A 23,189-nucleotide genomic window follows, 5' to 3' on the forward strand; every position below is an offset into this window, starting at 1 on the left:
AGGAAAGCAAGAATCTGTGGGAGTCACGTGTTCTGGCTGGCTACCTTGACTATGGGACAACGGCCCTTTAAGAGCCAGGTGCGGGTCAAGCCCAGAGCACAGTTTCAGTTTTGACAGCAGTCACCAGTGCCTTCCTGGAAGCTTCTAGAAGGGCAGGGGCGCATACTGGCTGACAGGCTGTGCCCGAAACTGGATCACCTGGAGAGAAGGAAGTAACTAAAAGTAAGTGTGCTGCCTGGGATCCTGGGATCCTGGGATCGGATGCTCTGTGGGATCTTAGCTCGGATAATCTACCGATCTCCCAGATATCAGCCTCACAGAGAGGGTGAGGAGAACAGGGTAGACTGTGTGACTGTATGTCACAGGGAGTACAGGGGCATATCCCAGTGGTCTAAGGAAAGGCAGATACGTATACAGGCATGCCTCACCCTTTTCTGCAAAATATCAAAGAAAAGAATGTCTGTTGCCAACATTCCCTTTACCCTGAGACTTAGACCCAAATTCCCTTATCCTCCTACAGTACTAACTTACACAGTGCCTGATCTTTCTGAGCCTCAGTCTTAATCTGTAAAATGAGGATTTAAAAATAACAGTTATCACTGCTGGGCAGGGTGGGTTCAAATGAGAAAATGTGCGAAGTGTAGCAATATAACATTGATTTGGGGGCATCTTAATTTAGTTCAATTTCTCTTATATTTTTGGTTGTGAGCCTAGCCTTTAACGGCTGAGCCATCTCTCCAGCCCTTAGTTCAATTTCTCAAAAATGAACTGAGCAGCAGGCAGATCTGGATGCAGATCGTACAACAAAGCACATAGCCTTGGCTACCTTTTTTAAGGAGGCCACATTCAATTCTTTTTTTCTGGGCTTCTCTGAGGCTCTCAAATCATTTCATTTCTAATTGCAATCCAGGCTTGCCTCTGTGTATTTGTGCCACTACAAACAAGTATGCATTATGGTGTCACTCTGCCCTGCTTTAAACGGAGAACAATGCCCTCGCAGAGTAATAGAATAAGTGGAGAGCAGAGCCACCTTCTAGGTACAGACAGCAGCCCTGTGCCTGCTGCATCCCCTAACACAGCATCCAAGCAAGCACCAGTCTCAGCCTTCACAGCCTTATCCATCCTGACAATATTCCTAGGCCGATACCGAAGGACAGTGCCAGCCTAGCTCCATCCTCTGCACCAATTCCACTTGAGGAACTGCCACTGTACTTGGGGACAACCAGACACACATTCTGTAAGACACTTTTTATTAACCCTCTCCCCTGCTGCTAAGGTATTTAGAGATTTCTTGACTATAAAGAGGGATGTGCCAGTTTCAGGGATTTGGGGAGAAGGCATCTATCTGGTGGCTGAAAGTAGAGGCTCGGCTCTAAGCCACATATGGAACTTTCCATTCACACTTCTGCTGGTCCTGGATGTGGCGTTATAGCTCAAAGAACTGAACCAGGAGTCGGGAGAACACCTAGCTCTGTGACTACTGGCTGCTTCCTAGCACACCTCTAGATCTGCGGGGTTCAGTCACAAGATACCCAATCACTTCGGCTTTCGTTCAATAAATCCACTTGCCCTTGGAGTTCACGGCTTCATCTTGTTCCCACCCCCAAACACCAAGAAGCTGGGGAGGGTAGACACCATCTCAGCTTACAGTTGAGGTAACTAAATCTTCACGAGTTAATGTGAATGATATAAAGTCACCCAGGAGTTCTAAACAATATCTTGATACATCCTTTCTGATATGGTTTTAAAGACACTTAGATATCACCTATCAAAACAAATCACTTAACTTTAAAAATACTTGCAACTGGAACACACCTATAATCCCAATACTTGTGGGGCTAACGGGGGAGGTTGGCAGGATTGTGAGTTAGAAGTCAGCTACACAGAGACTCTGTCTCTAAATAAATAATTAGTTAATTAATTACAGGTTTAGTATTTCTGAATCTGTAATTCCAACATCTGAAATGCCAGTATCACACAAACAGAAAATTCCCACTAGACATCAGGTACAGGGTATCAATCTAAAACATAGTCAAATTAAAAATATATAAAATTTCCTTCAGAATATGTTTAGACTTGGGTACTATTCCCAAAATATCTTATCACATATCTAAAAATAGTCCAAAAATTAAAGTGGAGACCACTTGTGATGTTAAGCATTTTAGACAAGGAACACTCAACCTATATAATCCACGCACTGAGTTCAGCAGAAAACATGACTCTGGGTACACCAAAGCTAGGCTCCTAGAGTCGCTGGCTTTGACCCAGCATAGCTTTGGTATGGATGCATCCAGACTCGGGAAACAATGGTAACACTCCCCACCCATGCCCAGTGCTAAATAAACAACAGCTAGGGTTTCGGAGAGAAAGCTCTCCTAGCACCAACTCCAGGACTCTTCATGACAAATGCCTTTCTCTTGAAAGGTGGGGAAGAGAGAATAAGTTTTCTCTCTTCTCTAAAGCTGGCCTGCCTGCTCCTGCCTCTTCTCATTGGTTCGTCTAGCATCTAGAACCCCTCCAGCGCATCAGGGTCATTAAGCTCCTGTGCTCTTTTGTAGTATTTATTTTTATTATTTTAGTATGTATGTGAGGTATGCATGTGTGTGTATGTAATATACATGTGTGTGCTATATACATGTGTGTGGTGTATACATGTGTATATGTGGTATATACATGTGTGTGGTGTATACATGTGTGTGATATATACATATATTTGTGTGCATGCTGTTCAAGCACACAGCCTGTGCCTATCATGTGGGGGCTCAAGATCCACACTGAGTGTGTTCCTCTGTTTTTCTTACGTGGGTGCTTGTCTTACCTTGGGCAAATGTCTTGCCTGATGGTGCTTTAGAGTCTGCTTCCTGGGGTAATGGTGAGGATTAAAAAATTAACAACAGTAAAGGTCTTGGAAAGAATTCTCACGTGTTCTTGTAACTCAGGTCACAATGCTTGCTTCCAAAGTCACAGTGCTCGATCTAAATATAAATAGCTCTCTGAGTCTTGCTAGGCTGTGCAGTTAAGAGTCTGCTAGTCCCCTTCATTCTTTGACCAAAAGAAAGAGCAGACCTTATTGATTTTAGAGGGCAGGTATGGGTGAATTAACACTTTTAATCCCATCTCTCCATAAGGACTTTGTTATTTGATCAGTAGAACAACCCTCTGTGATGCAGAGTCATATCCCATTCGCAGATGAGGACCTCTGGACTCAGTTTAAAAGCCCACACAACCCGCAGGTGACTGAGCTGAAAGCTAAGTGGTATCTTTCCCTCTGTTCTCCCATCCCAAGGCATTTTCCTTCCAAGTTAGAAGAGTTGGGCACTCTTATACACATTTTACAGATGAAAGCATTGTGTCAGTATATTCTACCCGAGTGTTAGACTCTTACTCCTTACATCATGATAGGATGGAAGGCTGGACCCACCAGGTGCTCCTCCATCCCTAACACTCTTCTTTATGAGACAGTGTTCAAGCTTATGCTACTCTGTGCTCAACTCCTGGTCTGTGAGAGGTGAAAGTGATAGTACCACATGGGCTTAGGCAGTGCTCCTCCTGGAATAGAAGGACTATTCAGTTCCTGCCAAGGAAGAAATGAACAGAAGCCAGGTGCAGCCAAGTTCTCCTCGACCTATTCTCAGCTCCAAATTGTCTGACTCCTTCAAGTTAATACTCATGAGTTGCCAGAAACTGTCACACTTAGCTTCTGATTTTCTTACCTCGTGTTCTATTTCTCCTCTGCGACCCCTGGGGCGTTGGGAATGCCATCTTATTTCTCCTGGGAAGTGAAGACTCTAGGTTGTTTCAGAGATACAGGAATAGATAGCTCACCAGCCAAGCTAGGAGGGCCCAGGTGTCCCTTCCTCTGAAGAGGAACATCAGAGATTAGATGAACAAAGGTTTGTCCAAAAAGCTGAAAAGCAGTCGCTTTAACCAAAGGGAAGGCAGCTAAACTGGGTTTATAAGGAAAGAGACAAACTCTACTCTCAATTGTAGTCCGTGCTTCTGCTTCAGTTTACACGTTTGAGGACATAGGTTATAAATACACTGGGAAACTAACTCAATAGAACACAGACAACCTCAGGTAGAAATATCTTAGCCTCATCAGTGAAAATACAGCTCAACCCAAGTTTCAGTGCACGTGAAATAATCCACTCAAGAAAGTTACAGATCAACACACTTTATTAAGCCAAATAAGACTCTAGTGGGCTGAACAAGAGTAGGCATTGCCTGAGAAAAGACTCCTGGTGCCTAGACAATAGATAGAGGGTAAGGTTTTCAAAGTCAAAAGGCTACAATCACACCATCCTTGGTGTAGGCTGTGGGTCTTTACAATATAACCCTTGATCTTATAAAACATCACACAAGCTCATCCCTTTAGGGCAGTGCTTCTCAACCTTCCTAATGCTTTGACCCCTTAATACAGCTCATGCTGTAGTCACCCCCCCAACTATAAGATTATTTTCATCGCTACTTCATAACTTTAATTTTACTTCTGTTATGAGTCATAAAGGTAAATATCTGATATGTAGGTTGTCTTACATGTGACCCCTACGAAAAGGGTTGTTTGACTCCCAAAGAGGTCACAACCCATAGGTTGAAAACCACTGCTCTGGAGGAACTGAACTGTTTCTACCTATCTGAACCCTTCCTCAACATAGAAACAGGGCCCTTTTGCTGCTTCGTCAGGGGGAGAAAGAAGTCATTTGTTTACAGGAAAATGTGGCTCCCAAGTGGAGGTGAAGAGTCAGGACATCCTTACCTTTCTTAAGCTATTTCACTAGCCTATTTCTAACCCATAATAGAACTGATCTCTGGGTTCATGCAAGAAGTAATAATAGACTCATGGTCCAGTTCCACTTCTGATATAGGTCTTGGAGTCAAGAATCCTTGGCCCTTAGATCTCCCATCTGCACCAATAAGATAATAGCATCGATCCCCCAAGATCTGTGGTAATACATTAAATCACATATGAGAGGATCCTAGCAAAATATCTGGGGTGGGGAGCCAGGCAAGTAAGTGCTTTACTCTTTCTTTCCCTTCTTAAATTTATCTCTAGATGCCCTATCCTTGGGGCCTCTCTGAGCTCTGGATTGCCTGGGCTTGGAAAAAGTCCGACTGAGGTGAAAATGACTTAAACATTGCAGTCTTTTTAGCTGCTACCAGAGAACCTGCTCCATATTTTAGCTCTTATTTTAGGGGAAAAAAAAAAAAGGAAAAGAAAAATGCCTCCTGCTCACAATCAGCCCTGGGAGTAGACTCTTGTTTTTCTTGCCAGCGTGACCTTCCCCTGAGGTTTTTCTCTTCCGAAAATGTGCACCCAATGCTCTAACACCTGACTTTGAGCTACACACAAAGTTAGAGATGTACACGTGTCTCCCTACTTCCAAGCTGACCAACCCAGCCATCTAAATGTGTCACAAAATGATTATAAGCCCAAACTAGAAAGTCAGGTCCCTGACCATGTAAAACCTGGTACCTGGTTCTCTGTAAAAAAAAAAAAAAAAAAAAAAGGGAAAGCAGTTTACTCACCCAGAGGAGAGTAGCACCCCCAGCTGGGCGTATGGAAAGAGAAAAGTCCTGCCTCATGACTATTAGAGCTTGCTTTCTAATCAAGGACAAGACTGAGAAGAAGGGATAGCCACCACTAGTTTGGGCTCTTAAAAGCTGAAAATATTTGGCTTTCCCACCTGTGACTGCACCCAAGACCAGCACAAGGGAAAGGTCCTTGGGACTTGGCACCACCGGTCCCAACTGTTACGCCATCCATCCCAACTGTTATGGAACAGATTGGCCTTGCAGTCGCTCCTCCCTGGAAGCTTCTTGCCACTCAGATGACTCCAAGCACCTGATCACATTCAAATTAAGCTCAGTTTGGCCAAGGCTCTAGGAGTTTATTATTGACTTGGTAAGAAAGCATGGGCCATTAACCCTGGTAAAATAGCCTTTAGTTGCCATCTGACACCCATGTCTGTCCTCAACTCCGCCCTAACTTTTCCAAAGAATTAGAGGAACAGAATACCTTTATCTCTACAAGGAAATAAAATGGTTTCTTGCAGGGAAATTCCCTTGAGGAAAGAAATAACTAAGATAAACAACTCTATTGCCCTTGGCTCAACTAGTAAAGGAAGTCTCTGGGAACCAGTAGTCAGGGACAAGTAAGGAAGAGATAATACCCAGGCTGCCTCCTGCTTACGGTTTCCTTATCTTTATGAGTGCTCATTATTGTCTATTATCGTTGTTTTTCTCCTTTAAAAGCTCCATCAAATCATTCCAAAGTTTAAAGTCAGGCAAAGTCCTCAAAGTCTGTTGGGAGTCCCCTCTCCTGTCTTCTCTCTTCCTCTAGGTTCTATAGTCTAGGGTATAGTTAGGTCCTTGAGATAGTACAACCTAACATGGGCCTAAGCCTCAGTTCTTTCTAACCCTGGACTGTGTACAAAGTCCACATGGGTTGCTTGCATTCTCCATCTTTTTCCGATAGATCTCACCAGGCAGGAAAGATGGTAACATCTACATTTTGTCTCTGGACCCATAATGGAATCATTAGAAACATTGGGCATAACTCATAATCTCAAGCTCTTAATTTTCTTGCAATTATGACTTCTTGTCTGTCTTATTTCAAGGGTACTTGGAAAACTCAAATGAATAATTTCGGTTCTAAAGGAAACTCTAATTCCTCAAACTCTAAAAGGCAGCTCAAATATCCAGAAATGGGCTCAACCTGAGCTATAGGAGGGTTTCTGGTGTTTAGACAAAAGTCAGCATCCCTCAAGAACTTGCAAAGCTGGTTCCACGGTTACCAAGGAGTCATCTCCCTTACCTCTGGTAGAAGGAACTTGTGGTCACCTGTAGCATTTATTAACATATCAAAGCTCATGCTGGCTTCCAGGCTCCTTCAGTATCAAAAGGACCATTACACACTCAAACCCCTCTAGGTCTCCTGTCCTTGCTAAAATTCCTCCAGCTCACAGGCTTCCTTCTCCCAGCTACTCTTTCTCCTTATAATATCTCTCTCTCTCTCTCTCTCTCTCTCTCTCTCTCTCTCTCTCTCTCTCTCTCTCTCTTACAACAAAAACCTTCCTCTTAACCACTCCATGGAATGATCATGTTGTCAATTTATAATATATCAGGCATAGTGTTTGACAAACAATAGGTATTCTGGCATCCAGTATAAACCTACTATCAGAATCCTGAAGCAGAGGAGAGGCTGAGAGAATAGACAAGCCAGAGAAGCCAGGGCTCAGATTTTCCCCAGCTCCACTTTGCCCATTCCCACTGTTAACCATTTTGTGACATTCACAAGCCTTTGTATCCTTTTACAAACGCCAGAATTGTTTAACTGCTTCTTCTGGTCTCAGTTTGTACACCCCCCCACCCAAAAAAACATGTCAGCCTCCTCCAACTTCACAGATATAAGGAGGGGGGACAGATTCAGAAAGACAGGGCCATGTTAGGGTGTGCCCAATACTGAGTCCTGCATGACAACAAAGAACACCATCCGTATCCCTAGCCCAAAGGAACATGAAGCTTAGGTAAGAAGACAAAGGTACTTACAACTATTGAAGAGCCATTAAGAACACATATTGGTTAAGAGGATAGTTTTTATTGTAGCCGATTGAGAGAAAGAAAGAGAAGTGGACCTGGAGTCGTTAGCACTGAGGGAGAACCATCCATGCATCATTCCTTAATTCAACAGGATTTACAACAGTTTCTGGATATGGAAAGCAAATAGGTGTTACAGGGAAACTTCACCTACTTTGGTTATTGTCTTTCAGCATTTCATCAAGAAGAAGTCAACTTTAATGGCACAACCCCCTTGGAAGCCACAAGCAATGAGGCTCTCCTTGTTCACCCTCTTGGTAACTGTCTTCTCAGGTAGGTCTGATGGTCCTAACTCCTCAGCTCAAACTCTTTCTCCTAGACTTCTTGTTTCTAGGATCCCAACTTCATGGAGACACAGACATCAGAGTTACTCCCAGCAATGTCTCTCACAAGATGTGTGTCCCTATAAGATACCATCACACAGGGGCAATGAAGAAAAGGCATGTCTAAAAATCAGTCAATAAGTACTGGTAATCAGAGACAGAGATGAAAATTCCTAATTTTAAGACCAGGAGTCTGGTAAAGAGTCTTCTCTAGAGATTAAAAAAAAAAATCTTGACCTCAAACCACACATCTTTTCTGAATTGTGTCATTTGGGAGAAATTAACTAAATTCCTGGTTCTTATCATTCTCGGTGTAACAAAGGAAATCACCTATATAGGGAAATTATAAAGCAAAGGCAAAACATTCTACAAAAGTTGTGTTAAGATACCACTAGCTTGCCACTGATTGCCTTTAAAAAGATTATTGTTTATGAGTTACTATTGTGGAATTTGAGACTACAGGAAAAGACCACAGACTCAATTCAGATTATAATTAGCTAAATTTATTATTTTTTTTCTAGCAGGGCATCCATCTCTAAGCCAAATCAGAAATGTGCCACACCACCAGGATGGGGGAAAGGTTTTTAAAGGCAAACAGCACAATTACTCCACTTGTGTGAAATTTATAGCTATGTCAAGAATTGCCCTCTCTGCCCCAGCTACAGGAGGATCTGTTTCACCCCCCACTCCCATGGCTACACAAGAAACCGGTCCTTTTGCCCACAACGATAAACAAGTTTACAGAGACCAGAACAAGCTGTTAATCATTTCACAAAAGTTACACAGTTTAGGGGAGGGGTCAAGGTTGGACCTTTTAGGAATTCAGGTCAGAAGCCAATGGCTACTAAAATGGATGCCTGTTACAAAATGGAATTTTGTTAGCCGCCACATTCCCCATTCCTGCTAATGTACAGGTTGATACTGAACCTGTAGGACTAACATTTTAAAGGATTGATTATTTTTTTATTTTTCTTTTTTTAATGTATGCTAGCAACTGATTTAAAATTCAAAGGTTGATCATAACACCAAGGAATAGTAAAAGAATATGTTCAGCAAAGGCAGTCGAAGTAGGCCACTTGAACCAAGAGAAACCAGATTGATACCCCCTTGCTCTTGCATCGAAGTGTTCCTGGACTATGTTTAATGTTTCTAGGATAACTCCTGAGTCAATAGTATAAAAACAGATTTTTCACTTAAGGCAGCACAAAGGCTCCCTCCTTAGGGAATAGCAAACTTCATCCCCAACTGTTCTATAAAACCATTTCTTCTAGGGAATCTACTTGTTTTTCTAGTTGTACTATAGAATCTGTGAAGTGTTGTATGTCCTGATCTATTTTATTATTTAGAATTTTGAAATTATGGTCTTGAATAATTAAAGCTGTCATTCCAAAGGCAGCCAGGTCTGTGATCCATGAGGTCATGAGAAGGGGTATAACTATAGCTTCTTCTAACCAGACCCTGGCCCTCACAGTGGGGGTGTCCTTTATATACAGGCTATTGTTTTCTGCTCCCCTCTCCACTATACACATCTACTTGGGGAAGGATATAGGTTAGAATATAGAGATTTTCTTCCCATGGCCCAAGTTCTAGAGATCCAATGGTTATACCTCCAATGAGGCCAAATGTGTAGGCCCAACATGTTCTCTATAGGAGCCAGAAAGTGCATTCTAATATATTCAGACTTATTTGTGTACATGTGAGTACTACAGGATTGGCAATAAAGGGAAGCTGAGTAACTATAAGTTGAAGATATTAAACAAGTATTTATATTTCTTGGAGGTCTCCGTGGGTGACCTGACTTTCCTCTGGTTCACAATTTAAATTCTCAGATTGGGTAGCAGTTGAGGTAACAGAGAGATTGACACCTATCCCCACTTAAAAAGGAGGCCTTGAGCCTAGGCAAAACCAACTATCACTTCCCAGGTTATGGAGAATATAGTTCATCAAGGTGTGTGCAACCTTAATGTTCCAAGCTTAGAGACATTATCAGTCTTTCAAGTAGTTCCTCTGTAAGGAGATCATCCACATACCGCAAGAGGGCGACATTCAAGTACTCTTGGAGGTACTCAAGCAGATCCCCACTGAGAACTTCATCAGAGGAGGGGAGTTCTTAATCCCCTGTGGGTAGTCAAGGATTAATTGGCCACTGAACCCTGACTCAGGGTGGAGCATAATCCAGCACACTCCAAGTGCCCGAAGCTGTGGTCAGAGCAGGGTAGATTCTTGAGACTGCCTGTGCATAGTCCCCCTCGTATGCAGCTGGATTCTGGACTGGCGAGGGTTACATGGATTGTAAGATGGGGGAAAACTCCCCATCTCCACAGAGGCCAGAACAGAGAGTTTGGGTATTTCACTTAGGTTTCTACTCAACCCTTGTCTTATTGACTTGGTAACTAAAACAGAAGAACCTTGTTTAATGGCACAACACTTCAGCCATGGAGGGGCCTTAATGAAGAGGGTAAACCAACAAACAATATAAAGAAACTGGTCTTGCTGGCTAGGGTTTCCTGTGACCATGTACCAAATTGTCTTGGAAATTTGGAAGTTGGAGATCCTGCATCTAGCCATCCCACATAAAAAGTAAGCCATTCTAGTTCACAGAGAGTACATAGTTTTCTAGATAGCATCTTAACTCCACAGTCTGTCTCATGAAGCTCCTGGAAATGTTGCAGCACACAGCTCATTGGAAACTTGTCTGCTTCCCATTTCTATAACAAAACTCCTAAGCACACCGGAAAACACAAATCCACCAAACACAAACAATAGAAAAAGATAAAACATGCACATGGTCGGAGGAGCCAGACACATACATTGAACACCTTCACTTGTAAGCCAAAAACAAAAACAACAACAACAAAAAAAAAAACAAAACAAAAACAAACATAAAACAGCCAGGGATACAAGAGGACATCTTCTCTATCCCTGGAGATTAAGTGTACAATCACATTCAATCTCCTCCATGTCTCCCCAGATGTCAGGCCTTCTTGGAACACTCACTGATCAGTACTGTCTTGAGCACACATCAGCCAACAATCTTTGTTTCCACTTTGTTTCAATTTGCAAATTTGCAGTGGTCACAGTCTGGGGAACCCCAGGGCCTCCAAGTCCACAGAAGTACCTACTCCCATCAGAACTGTTTACCCCTGGGCCTCCAAGTTGTGATACTAGGGCCAGCCTATGACTAGTGACTCCTTAATTTGTAGCAGCCATAGTCTCAGGTGCCCCCTGAGTCTCCAAATCTGCTTCAGACTTGTTCCTGCTTGGGTGTATCCTGCATCCCTGGCCCTGCATCTAGGGTCTGCCAGGATCTCTTCAAAAATTGTGTGGAGTTTGAGACCACTAAGAAAAGACCACAGACTCAACTACAGATTATAAGTAGCCAAATTAATTATTTCTGCTAACAGGCAGCTAGCCTCACCTGAGCAGATGGGGGACGAGGTTTTAAAGGTGAACACAATAATTACTCCACTTCTGCAGAATTTATAGCTACATGAGAAACTGCCGTCTCTCCTGCCCACAGTGATAAGTGTGTTTACAGAAGCCAGAGCAAACTGTTAATCATTTCAGAACAGTTGTACAATTTAGGGGAAGAGGTTAGAGCGTTTTGAACTTAGGTCAGAGGCCAACGGCTACTTAAATGGATGCCCTGTACAAAATGAAACTTATTTACTTATCATGTTACAATTAAAATTGAACCCAATTATGATTAAGCAATTTAGTACAACATTGTGTGGTTGTGGTATCATGTAAATAACTAGGAAATGCACATAAATTAGAAAATTTATCAGCCCTCTCAACCTCTATCTATTTTAGAACTCTTGTCTTTTGTTTCCACAGGGGTCGCCACAAAAAGCCCCATATTTGGTCCCCAGGATGTGAGTAGTATAGAAGGTAACTCGGTTTCCATCACGTGCTACTACCCAGACACCTCTGTCAACCGGCACACCCGGAAATACTGGTGCCGACAGGGAGCCAGCGGCTCTTGCATAACCCTCATATCTTCAAATGGCTACCTCTCCAAGGAGTATTCAGGCAGAGCCAACCTCATCAACTTCCCAGAGAATAGCACATTTGTGATTAACATCGCACACCTCACCCAGGATGACACTGGGAGCTACAAGTGTGGCCTGGGTACCAGTAACCAAGGCCTGTCCTTCGATGTCAGCCTGGAGGTCAGCCAGGGTAAGAATTCAGACATCCTGGGCTTGTGGGGAAAGCAAATGAAATCAATTCAAGTTGGGTGAGAGAGTTTGCTGGAGGAAGATAACTCCTACAGAAGGGTTTCTTGACATGAAGTCTAAAGTCTCCTTCCTTCTGAGGCAAAGACTTTCCATAATAGAACATCAAGACATTTGAGGCATATCTTGGGGAAATGGGTGAGACTTTTCATGTCTTCTGGGTCTCTAACAAGCATCTTAGGCTTAAATTTGTGTCAAGAGAACATTTTTTGTTATATTTGATAAAGTTGAGACATGATATCTGTCAGGTCCAAAGGAAACTCCTTTTCCTCAACTTCTGGATGACCAACAAAAGGAGAAATTCTTCAGGAACTTTTGAAGCCAGTTCCCCAAAGGGACCATTTCCTTTTACCACTGACAGAAGGGACAAATGGCTATCTGTGGTGCCTATTAGTTTACCAAATCATATATGGCCTCCAGCCTCTTTCAGCAGTGCAGGTACCTCTTATACATTTCAAAGCCCATGCTGGCATCCTGGCCCTTCCCTACCCTAATCAGCCCATGTTCTTCCCTCTCCCCCAGCTACTCCTTTCTCCCCCCAGCTACTCTTTTCTCTGTGTCCTCCTGACACAGCTATGACATAGCTATTTCAGCTATGCTCCCTTCTTTTGGTTCATACCTTCTTTGCCCCAACACACACACACACACACACACACACACACACACACACACACACACACTACTCTGTTCCTGCCTCTCTCTCAGCCTGCTAACCATGTTCAGTCTTCTACTTTCCCTGCTCTGGACTCTTCTAGATGCCCATGGCTGTTCTCTTTCCCTCATGTCTACAGTTAAAACCTCCCACTTCATCAGCCTTGGAGCAGTCATGTCATCAGTTTATAGAACATCTATAACATCTAACAAGGAAGAAAGTGCACCAAGAGAGTTTCAGGCCACAGAAGACTTCTCCATAAATGGATTTTAGTTGGATCCATTAGTTCATTAGAATTATTAGCATAAATTTAATTTTTTTATTAAAGTCTAGGCCCCTGAAGTGGTTGGTTTCCAAACAACCCCACTATAATTGAAAGAAGAGAGGAAGAAAGGGGCTTTCTGATAAGAGTTCACCACTGATAGAGTTCTGCTTGTCCAGAAGTTAAAAGAAAAAACTCAAGGGAGTAAATATGCAGGGTTCTGAAGGATATGCATTGCTCTTTGGGATATGCGTGCCATTAGCCATACACTAAATAAGAAGGTTGTTTCTGTGTTCCACGGATTCCTAAGAGCTGAGAGGTATTCACAGTTGGCCCTGTCTAGATACCTAAAAGAATACTACAGATGCTAGGAATACAGGCTCTGATTCCAATAGTAGGCTCTGCTTCTACACGGCAACCCAAAATATTTGAACTATTGTTTGTAGACAATTCCCATTCAATTCTGTTTGTTTCTACAAGTTAACTTGGCACCTACTGAATATAGATGCTCTCTGAGTCACAGCAGAGAAGACAGATGTAAAGAGAATATTTCCATTCTCTGGTCTGTAGAGGTAGAGCTTAGACTAGACATGATGACTAACAGAGATGTTCAGAAGGACACAGAGAAGGGAGAAATTAGCACCAGCTTACAGAAGCCCTTCCTGAGGAGACGGAAGTCAGGATGGGCCTTGGCAGAGGGAGGAAATGGATGGCTGATTGCTGACCTCACTCACAAAAGTCACAGTCAAGACCTCAACAACAGACATGGTAACAAGGGAACATGTGGCTTCATTTAACCAAGTTGGTTTCTTAAAATTAATTAATTTATTTTATATGTATGAATATTTTGTCTGCATATATTTTTGTGTAGTAGGTGAGTTCCTGGTGCCTTCAGGGATGAGAAGAGGTGTCAGATCCCATGGGACTGGAGTAGTAGACAGTTGTGAGCCACCATCTGGGGGCAAGGAACTGAATCCTGGTCCTCTCTGGAAGAGTATCCAGTGCTCTAAACTGTTGATTTATCTCCCCAGAGCCCCTTTATTGAAGTTTTACATTCATAGGAACCTTCACAATGACTGTGCAAAGATATGATTTGATCTTGGGTTTCATGAAGCAGGAGTGGCCAGACAGAGATGAGATAGGACAAAATATGTGAGAACTCACAGGAGTAGTGTAAATGGGAAACCCAGAAAGGCCCATCTGCTCAGATTCTTCCTGGCCCCTCAGCTGTAGTGCTTCTTCTTGGGGTGCAAGGCAGACTCAGCAGTGAAGACCTTAACATATAGAATGGAAGGTTAGGAGGTTCTTTGGGGGAAGCTCTTAGAAAAAAGAATGGGGAGGTTAAAGTAATATTTTTATGGTTTGTGGGTGGCTTTAGGATAAAGAGGTCATGGTTTCTATGGTCTGCCTTTGGGAAGAATAATTCTGGGTTCGATGCTTTGCTTTTGGGAAGAATGGCATGAGAAACAAGGGCAGGAGAAAATCAAAGTAAAACCTTTGCTTTGGAGGTCTTTTCTTTGGTGTAGCGTTGCACAGGTTCCTATAGAAAAATTCTGACAGTGTTCCTCTAGGGAGGATGGCATTCTAAGTCACTAGATTACCCAGAACCCTCGCTGGGTATAACTAATGGTACAATGTTACAAAACAAAATGGTAATTTACCCCTGTCCTTCATTCCACAGTTCCTGAGGTCTCAATTGACACCCATGTCTACACAAAGGACATAGGCAGAAACGTAATCATCGAATGCCCTTTCGAAAACTTTCAGAATTCTCCTAAAAAGAAATCCCTGTGTAAGATGACAGGCCAGACCTGTGAACTTATCATTGACTCCACTGGGTATGTGAACCCCAGATATAAGGGCAGAGCAGAACTTACTATGAAAGGGACCAAAAAAGTATTCAATGTCAGCATTAATCATCTAATGCTCAGTGATGCTGGGCTGTATGTTTGCCAAGCTGGAGAAGGTTCTAGTGCTGATAAAAAGAATGTTGACCTCCAGGTGCTGGAGCCTGAGCCAGAGCTGCTTTATAAAGACCTGAGGTCCTCAGTGACTTTAGAATGTGACCTGGGTCATGAGGTAGCAGACGAGGTCAAATATCTGTGCCGGATGAACAAGGAAACCTGTGATGTGATCATCAACACCCTAGGGAAGAGGGATCCAGCTTTCGAAGGCAGGATCCTGCTAACGCCCAGGGATGACAATGGCCGTTTCAGTGTGTTGATCACAGGCCTGAGGAAGGAGGATGCAGGGCACTACCAGTGTGGAGCCACCAGTTCTGGTTTGCCTCAAGAAGGTTGGCCCATCCAGACTTGGCAACTCTTTGTCAATGAAGGTGAGAACCTCCAGAAGAGAAGTGAGGTGGGGTGGGGTGACATGGGATGGCAGGTGAGACGCTAGCTTACCCCTGTGATGTATCCCTTGATGCTCATGCCCATCAATACAAATACAATACAACTTCCAGCAAGTATCTACTTGCTGGAAAGTTGTGAAAAGTACAATGTGGGAGTCAGTTCAGGAGAGCTAGAAAATGTAGCCTCTGTCTGCCTTAGGCTAATTCCCAATTATTCTTCTGTATTATCAAGAACCTATGGATAGCTACCCCTGGATAACAAGAATAAGGAAAGTAGAGCTTCTTTGGGGATCCTGACTAGTAGGTGGGATTCAGTACCAATGGTAGGCCCATCCATGTCCTCCTTCCCACCCCAACCAACTCCAGAGCAAGTTGTACCTCATTTCCTCACACTTAGATGGAAGAACATTGGCACACCATGACCTTAAAAGCATCCAGGAAAGACAATACATCAGCATCTAAAGATTCCACTCCCACAGCTCTTACGGTTATCTGTTACGCAGCACAGTCTGGTTCAGCAGCTAGACCTCCACGAGCCATCAGACAGACAGAATTCAACAACTGCTCCTTCTCACCCTAGAGCACACTGCACAGAATCCTCCTCATAAGAAGCAGGAAGCCAGTATTTGAAGTTCAAAGTACCTGTTCTTATGACTTTTCTTTGAGGGGACTATGTTCCTGACACTGCTTTTCTATTCCCAACTCTGGGTTTTCACCACATCCCTGACATCTTCGGTCACCATGGGTTCTCTCTGGATGTCTGCATTCACCGCTGCACTCTCGAAGATGACTCTTGGGGTCTTTGATTCCTAAAACCATATCACAGTTTTAGCTTATATTCTGAAGTAGATCCATTCCAAATATATTTTCTTAATTTAGGTACAATACTTTGAGCAGCTATTAAGAATAAGAAATATATTAAATGCTTATTTAGAGGGAGATTTGATAAGAAGCCAAAGGAGCAGGACTACAATTATCTCTTAAATGCCTTCCATTCCCTGCCGAGAATGAGGTGGGAAGAGAGGAATGGGAAACCCACTCTGGAGTCATTGAACTCTGGCCTCCAGACTCTAGTTATAGACTCAGAAATAAATAAAATATGTTTTTCATTTTCTCAAGAGGGGTTGGTGATATACCTAAACTTTTCTCTCTCCATAGTGGATGTCATGGGGAGAAAAGTTGCTTGGGGGACACAAGGCTATTTGGGTAATTCAGTCCTTTCACACCATCCTGGTCTGTACTTCCAGAGTCCACAATTCCCAACAGTCGCTCTGTGGTGAAGGGCTTCACAGGAGGCTCTGTGGCCATCGTCTGTCCCTATAACCCCAAGGAAAGCAGCAGCCTCAAGTACTGGTGTCACTGGGAAGCAGATGGGAATGGACGCTGCCCGGTGCTGGTGGGGACCCAGGCCCTGGTGCAAGAAGAGTATGAAGGCCGACTGGCACTGTTTGATCAGCCAGGCAATGGCACCTACACAGTCATCCTCAACCAGCTCACCACCCAGGATGCTGGCTTCTACTGGTGTCTTACCAATGGTGACCCTCGCTGGAGAACCACAATAGAACTCCAGGTTGCTGAAGGTGAGAGCTGACCTACAACAGGTGGAGGGAGGAGTCTGAAGACCATCCTGATAGCGGCAGTCACATCCCTGAGACATCTTTTCTGCTAAGCTATCTCCATCCATGCAGGTGTAGGAAGGACCTTCTTGTCCAGAGGTCACATTTCCATATCTGTGACCAGGACCGTATGTTCTTTCAATCATCACTTGCCACACTTCCTGGTATCAGAAGGATTAGCCTCCTTTGCAGTAGACAGATATCCTCTGAAGTGGAATATTGGGCGTGGCTCTCTGTACTAAGCCTAAAAAACAAAATAAATAGGTAGAGTAAGCAAGACAAGCAGAAGCCAGTGAGCAAGGCTGTAAATTCTACATCAGACTCTGGACTGATATAGTGGTCCTCAATAGTCACCCTACTAGCATAGCTTTTTGCTTCCTACATATTTATAATAGTGTACTACAATGCTAGCTTCAGGGGAAACACACACCACACACTAAAGCCACCACTCTCCTTCCTTCGTAGCATCTATCTCCAAGTCTCAATTTCTGTGTCCTTGTCTTCCTTCACCCCTCTACCCCCTAGCAACAAGGAGGCCAAACCTTGAGGTGACACCACAGAATGCGACTGCGGTGATAGGAGAGTCCCTCACAATCTCCTGCCACTATCCATGCAAATTCTACTCCCAGGAGAAATACTGGTGCAAGTGGAGCAACGAGGGCTGCCACATCCTGCCTAGCCACGACGAAAGTTCCCGCCAGGCCTCTATGAGCTGCGACCAGAGCAGCCAGCTCATCTCCATGACCCTGAACCCAGTCAGTAAGGAAGATGAAGGCTGGTACTGGTGTGGGGTAAAACAAGGCCAGGCCTATGGAGAAACTACAGCCATCTATGTAGCTGTTGAAGAGAGGGCCAGAGGTGAGTCCCAAGGGCAGTCGGTGCCAGCACCCACAGCATCCCATGGCAGGGCTTATGAAAGATCCCTGCCTGGAAGCTTTTCCATCAGGGGTAATCCTCAGATTTTTCCTATAGGAGGGAAAGAGTTAGGAGAGCAAATAGTAGTGGCTTTTCTTTTAATTTCAGTATTAAGACAAGTCTCATAGGTCTCCCTCAAACCAGAGTGAAGCCCCCTCTCCATCCAGCAATCCCACATAGCAGTCTCAGAGTCAGACTCATATCAATACGCTTCATCCTCCTGCATCTGCACAAGACTGCTCACAAAGGATGGCCAGGTAGCTGCATCTTAATCAAGAACACTAAGGGTCGGGACTGAGTGTATAGCTTGGATTGGAGCATGTGCTTTGCATACACGATGCCCCAGGTTCAATTGCTGACACCAAAAGAATAAAGAGGAAAGAAAACAATTAAAACAAACTTGTTTGGCAAGTTTGCATTCCCAGCCTCTGTTTAAAACGTCATATAAGATATCTTAGATGGGGAGGGGCTTTTAGCCCCTGGAAATCACAGGAATTCCAAGTACAGAGAGACTGACTGAATAGAAGCTATTGCTAAGCTGCTGCCTGGAGGCAGCCCTGTCTCATTCTGCTCCTGGGGTAGGATTTTAGTGCTGTGAAAATCTCCCTGTCAGCCTGTTGTCACAGGTGAATCTGTTACATAGATCCTTGATGCCGGATGATGAACATAATGACCACAGGGTAGAGACTAGGGTAGAGGTAACCATGGTGAAGGAGCAGTAAGAGTAGAAATACTGTCTGGAGATCTAGAGACGGTTTTCACCTCCAACTCTAGTGCTAGTCCAGAGCCTACCTCTGTAGCTTTAATGTTTCACCCCACACTTTCCCTGCGACCCACAGGCATAAGAACACAGAGGGAAAACCATAACCAGCTTTGTTTTGCTCTGCTCCAGGGTCACCCCACGTCAACCCAACAAATGCAAATGCACCTGCAAAAGTTGCTCCAGAAGAAGAGGTAGTGGAATCCTCTGTCAGTGAGAACGAGAACAAAGCCATTCTGAACCCCAGGCTTTTTGAAGATCAAAGAGAGATACAGAATGTGGGAGACCAAGCTCAGGAAAACAGAGCATCTGGGGATGCTGGCAGGTGAGCAGATTCCCCATGTAGAGAACACTCCAGAGACCAAGTGCCAAGTCTGGGTTACTAGAACCAAGTAGCGGAGTGTCAGGGAGAACAGCAGATGGTCTGCTCTCATAACCTTCAAGTGTCAGCAGAGAAGGTGATATACAGCCCCTCTCTCATAGCTAGAATAGACCAATTAGCTAGAATAGTCCTTCCTTGACTTGCTGGTTCAGGGCGTGGTTGGGGAGGTGGCCCTTAGCAAAACAGACTTGAGAACTACATCAAAAATCTAGACTGGGGTGGGGGACACTCTAGCTGGGGTAGCCTCCCAGCGCATTCTAATGATCTGGCTCTCGGTGATGGGCTGACTTAATCCCTCTTGCAGGGCTGATGGACAAAGCGGGAGCTCCAAAGTGTTATTCGCCACCCTGGTGCCCCTGGGTCTGGTGCTGGCAGTGGGTGCTGCGGCTGTGTGGGTGGCCAGAGTCCGACACAGGAAGAATGTAGGTGAGTACCTAGGATGCTCCCTGCCCCACCTCCAGCTCAGCTCATCAGCCATGTGACTCTGGTATGGCCTATTCTATTGCTCTATTGCCCGATGGCTCAAGATGGGACACTCACAACCCCTTTACAAGGCTGATTTAAGCTAGAATGGAGTTCTGTGAACTGAGTTACAGATTGGCAAAGGCCCCAGAGTCTTGACTACCAAAAAAAAGGGGGAAGCAGAGTATTTTCATTTTAATTTGGAGGCAAGCATCAAAATGTAGCACTCCTTGGTATCTCACTGGTTGAGGCATGTGGCAGGTCTTCTCAGAGAGAACACACCCTGCTCTCCCTACCCATGGCCCTACTCCCACACTGACTCCTCTGCCGAACAGATCGCATGTCAATCAGCAGCTACCGGACAGATATTAGCATGGCAGACTTCAAGAACTCCAGGGATTTTGGAGGCAATGACAATATGGGGGCCTCTCCAGACACACAGGAAACAGTCGTCGAAGGAAAGGATGGTACGTAACTCTAGAATGCCCAGGCTTTGGAAGGAAGAGAGATGGATAAGGGCTAAGCTCTTCTCTCTCTCTCTCTCTCTCTCTCTCTCTCTCTCTCTCTCTCTCTCTCTCTCTCTCTCTCTCTCTCTCTCTCTCCAGAAATCGTAACCACCACTGAGTGCACTGCTGAGCCAGAAGAATCCAAGAAAGCGAAAAGGGTAAGACAGAAAGATGTCCCACTGCATGACAAGAAATTCAGACTGCAGTTGGACATCAGGATAAAGTCACCCCTACATGAAGGCTGACCTCCAGCACCCAAACAAGGAAGATGTTATAGATACAGTTTCCAAGAGGACTTTCTGAGGACGAGACGGGCTCTTTGGGTGTGGGTACTGACTGGTGTGGCTGGAGCTTAAGAAGGAGCAGAACTCACTTGCAAGCTTCGAACCTGCAAAAGATGTAGTCACATGCGGAGAGTCACATGTTAGCAGCGAGGACTGAGTGGGTGGTCTTCCTGAGCTGTGGGGCCCTAGGGCCTTTTCATGGTCACACATCTTCCTTTGACAATTTCCTCAGGATTATCTTTTCTCTTGAGCTTGAAAGGCATTCATTGATGATGGCTTTTTGGTCATCACTAAAAGCCCTAGCCCACCCCAACTAGTATCATGAAATCCCAGAAGAGGCAACTCCTACCTACCATTGGGTTGCAAACTACTCTCCCGTCTTGCCTTCCTAAGGTTTCTTATGATGTTCTTTTGCTTCTGAGCCTGGGCACTGACACTATTTACTAAATCTGTTCCTCTTGATACCAGCAAACATCATACATTTAGCAGGCTTAACATGTGGAAGTTAGTCCTAGAGATGAGTCCCTGCCATCAGGACAGTGCTAACATGCTACCTCTCTAGTGTAGTGGAGGAAGAAAACACAGGACGCCTTGGCTGACAACAACCTAGGCCACCTTGCCTGTGGACTACGAGCGCATACCTTCTGGGGACAGGCCCCACCAACAGAGAGTGTTCCATCCCACTTTGCATAAGGGGGTAGTGAGACAGTGGGAGATATTTTTAGAGGCTACAACTTTCCATTTCTCAAAATTTATCTCTTCCTGCTGAGCCCAGGGGTGGGGGGGGGGAGGGGAGGAGGGCTGGCTAAGAGCAAGGTCTCAGAAGTGTGTTTTGCTCCAGCAGAGATGGTAAATTCAGATGGTAAATTCAGAACATCGGGTGTACGTCCTTGCTCTCCCCGGTCATCTACTAACGTCTCTTCCGTTGCTCCCTAGTCATCCAAGGAGGAAGCTGACATGGCTTACTCGGCATTCCTGCTTCAATCCAACACCATAGCTGCGCAGGTCCATGATGGTCCCCAGGAAGCCTAGGCGGTGCTGACCGCCCACCCCTGCCTGTGACAATCAACTTGAGAATCACACTGATCCACTTGCAGCCCACACTCACCCATCACCTCTGCTCTTCCCTCCTGTCCTCAGAGGTGTGCTGGTTCCTTCCTCGGCCATGGGAGCCTAGCCTAGTTATGCCTGTTTAGGAAAGAGTGTGAGGAGTTCTTTTCTCTGTTAAAAGAGTAAGGTGGAAATGAGGAGTCGAGCCTGAGAAGCATCTCTGAGAGAAGAGTGTTCAGAGTAGGGGCTCATTTCAGTGGGGGAAAGCCACTTGAAGCCTCTTTATACCCATACAATAGGATGTCAGTGTAGCTCTCCTCTCTTCCATCTCTCCTTCCCTCTCTTCTTGATTCAAACAACACATCTGAGAACTCACTAGGCTTCAGTGCCTACTAAATGCTGAGAGCCAGGCCACAGCCTTTCTATAAACATCACTGGAAGAGACGCCATCTCCTCCTAGATTCTGTCTTTTCACTAAGATAAGAAAGACATCATTACCAGGTATATCTCCTGCCTCTGGAGACCATAGGCAACATAGGAAATCCCTGCATATGCAAGCTAAAAGGGTACCACAATTCTCAGATGAGAAGAGATTTTTCTTAAGGGTACTCAGTGAGATAAACTAGTCTCAAACCAGGTGTGGCAACTCCTGGCTCTTGGCCTGGGATCTGTCTTCAAGACCTCTGCTCTTATTAGAGGGAGAACTTTAGCATGGGGAAAACCAAGAGAAAACGAGTTAAATGGGCATGGTGGTGTGCTCCTGAAATTCCAATAGTAAGAGGTAAAAATAGGATCAGAAGTTCAAGGTAATCCTGGGCTACCTAGGGAGTTCAAGGCCAGCCTGGGATACATTGAGACTTGGTTTCAAAGAAGGAGGGAGCAGGAGGAACAGGAACAGGAGGAGGTGCAGGGGGAGAAGCAAGAGAAGGAGAAGAAGAAGGAAAAAGACAAAGAGGAGAAGGAGGAGGAGAAAGAAGAAGAGGAGGAGGAGAAGGAGGGAGAGGGGGAGGAAGAGGATGAGGAGGAAGAGGAGGAGAAGGAAGAGGAGGAGAAGGAAGAGGAGAAGGAGGAGGAGGAGAAGGAGGAGGAGAAGAAAGAAGAAGAAGACGACAGACAGACACATGGATTGTTCCTGGTCTCACCTTTCCCCTTCCTGTCACTCATGTGGACCTCAGATAAAGAAATGGATACTCTCAACCTCTTATATTTGGAGAGTTTGAGCAGACAGGAGGAAGACGGAGCCTAGGGACAGCTGTTCTTCCAATAGCCAAATCAAGACTGTTCCTCTCTGAGCTCTGCACTTCAACCAGCACCTATAGGCTGAAACCAACAAATCAGAAATGTCCATTAATAATTAAAGTCTATGATTTCCACCAAGGAGGCTCAGACTGCATCTGTCCCCCATACCTTAGCTTCTACTTTAAGCACCCCAGGATATGTGTTCAAACCAATAAACTCAACCACCGTGAAGGCTGAGCTGAGCAGGTCTTGGACATTATGCCTTGGGGACAGATACTAAGCAATTTGCTTTGATTTTAGCTCAATCCTCTTGGACCACCAACTGCAGTACTTTGTCTTAATGCCCTGGCCCTAGCTTAGATCTGAGTCCTAGACTCCCTCCCAGAAAAAAAAAAAAAGAGGCAGAGAAAATTATAACGAAATGTCCAGTCCCTTTTGTTTGTAATGAGGATACAGATTTAGCTTCTCTGGTAATGATAGAAAGTCATCCCAGAAGAGGTATAATTAATTGTCACTTGTTATTATACCACTATTCTCACCCCATCCTCATG

The 23,189-nt window shown here is 44.6% G+C and overlaps 1 protein-coding gene across 1 annotated transcript; it reads left to right on the forward strand.

The window, feature by feature from the left end:
- The first annotated feature begins 62 nt into the window (after positions 1-62).
- Pigr (polymeric immunoglobulin receptor) lies at positions 63-22,776 on the forward strand. The gene is made up of 11 exons (XM_034513714.2): positions 63-222; positions 7,770-7,869; positions 11,757-12,101; positions 14,753-15,406; positions 16,672-17,004; positions 17,566-17,898; positions 18,848-19,040; positions 19,402-19,523; positions 19,895-20,026; positions 20,165-20,223; positions 21,286-22,776. Exons 2-11 carry the CDS (start codon positions 7,797-7,799, stop codon positions 21,379-21,381), a joined length of 2,340 nt encoding a protein of 779 aa, XP_034369605.1. The 5' UTR covers positions 63-222; positions 7,770-7,796; the 3' UTR covers positions 21,382-22,776.
- Positions 22,777-23,189: the final 413 nt, after the last annotated feature.

This window comes from Arvicanthis niloticus, chromosome 10 (assembly GCF_011762505.2).
Source record: "Arvicanthis niloticus isolate mArvNil1 chromosome 10, mArvNil1.pat.X, whole genome shotgun sequence".
NCBI classification, from domain to species: domain Eukaryota; kingdom Metazoa; phylum Chordata; class Mammalia; order Rodentia; family Muridae; genus Arvicanthis; species Arvicanthis niloticus.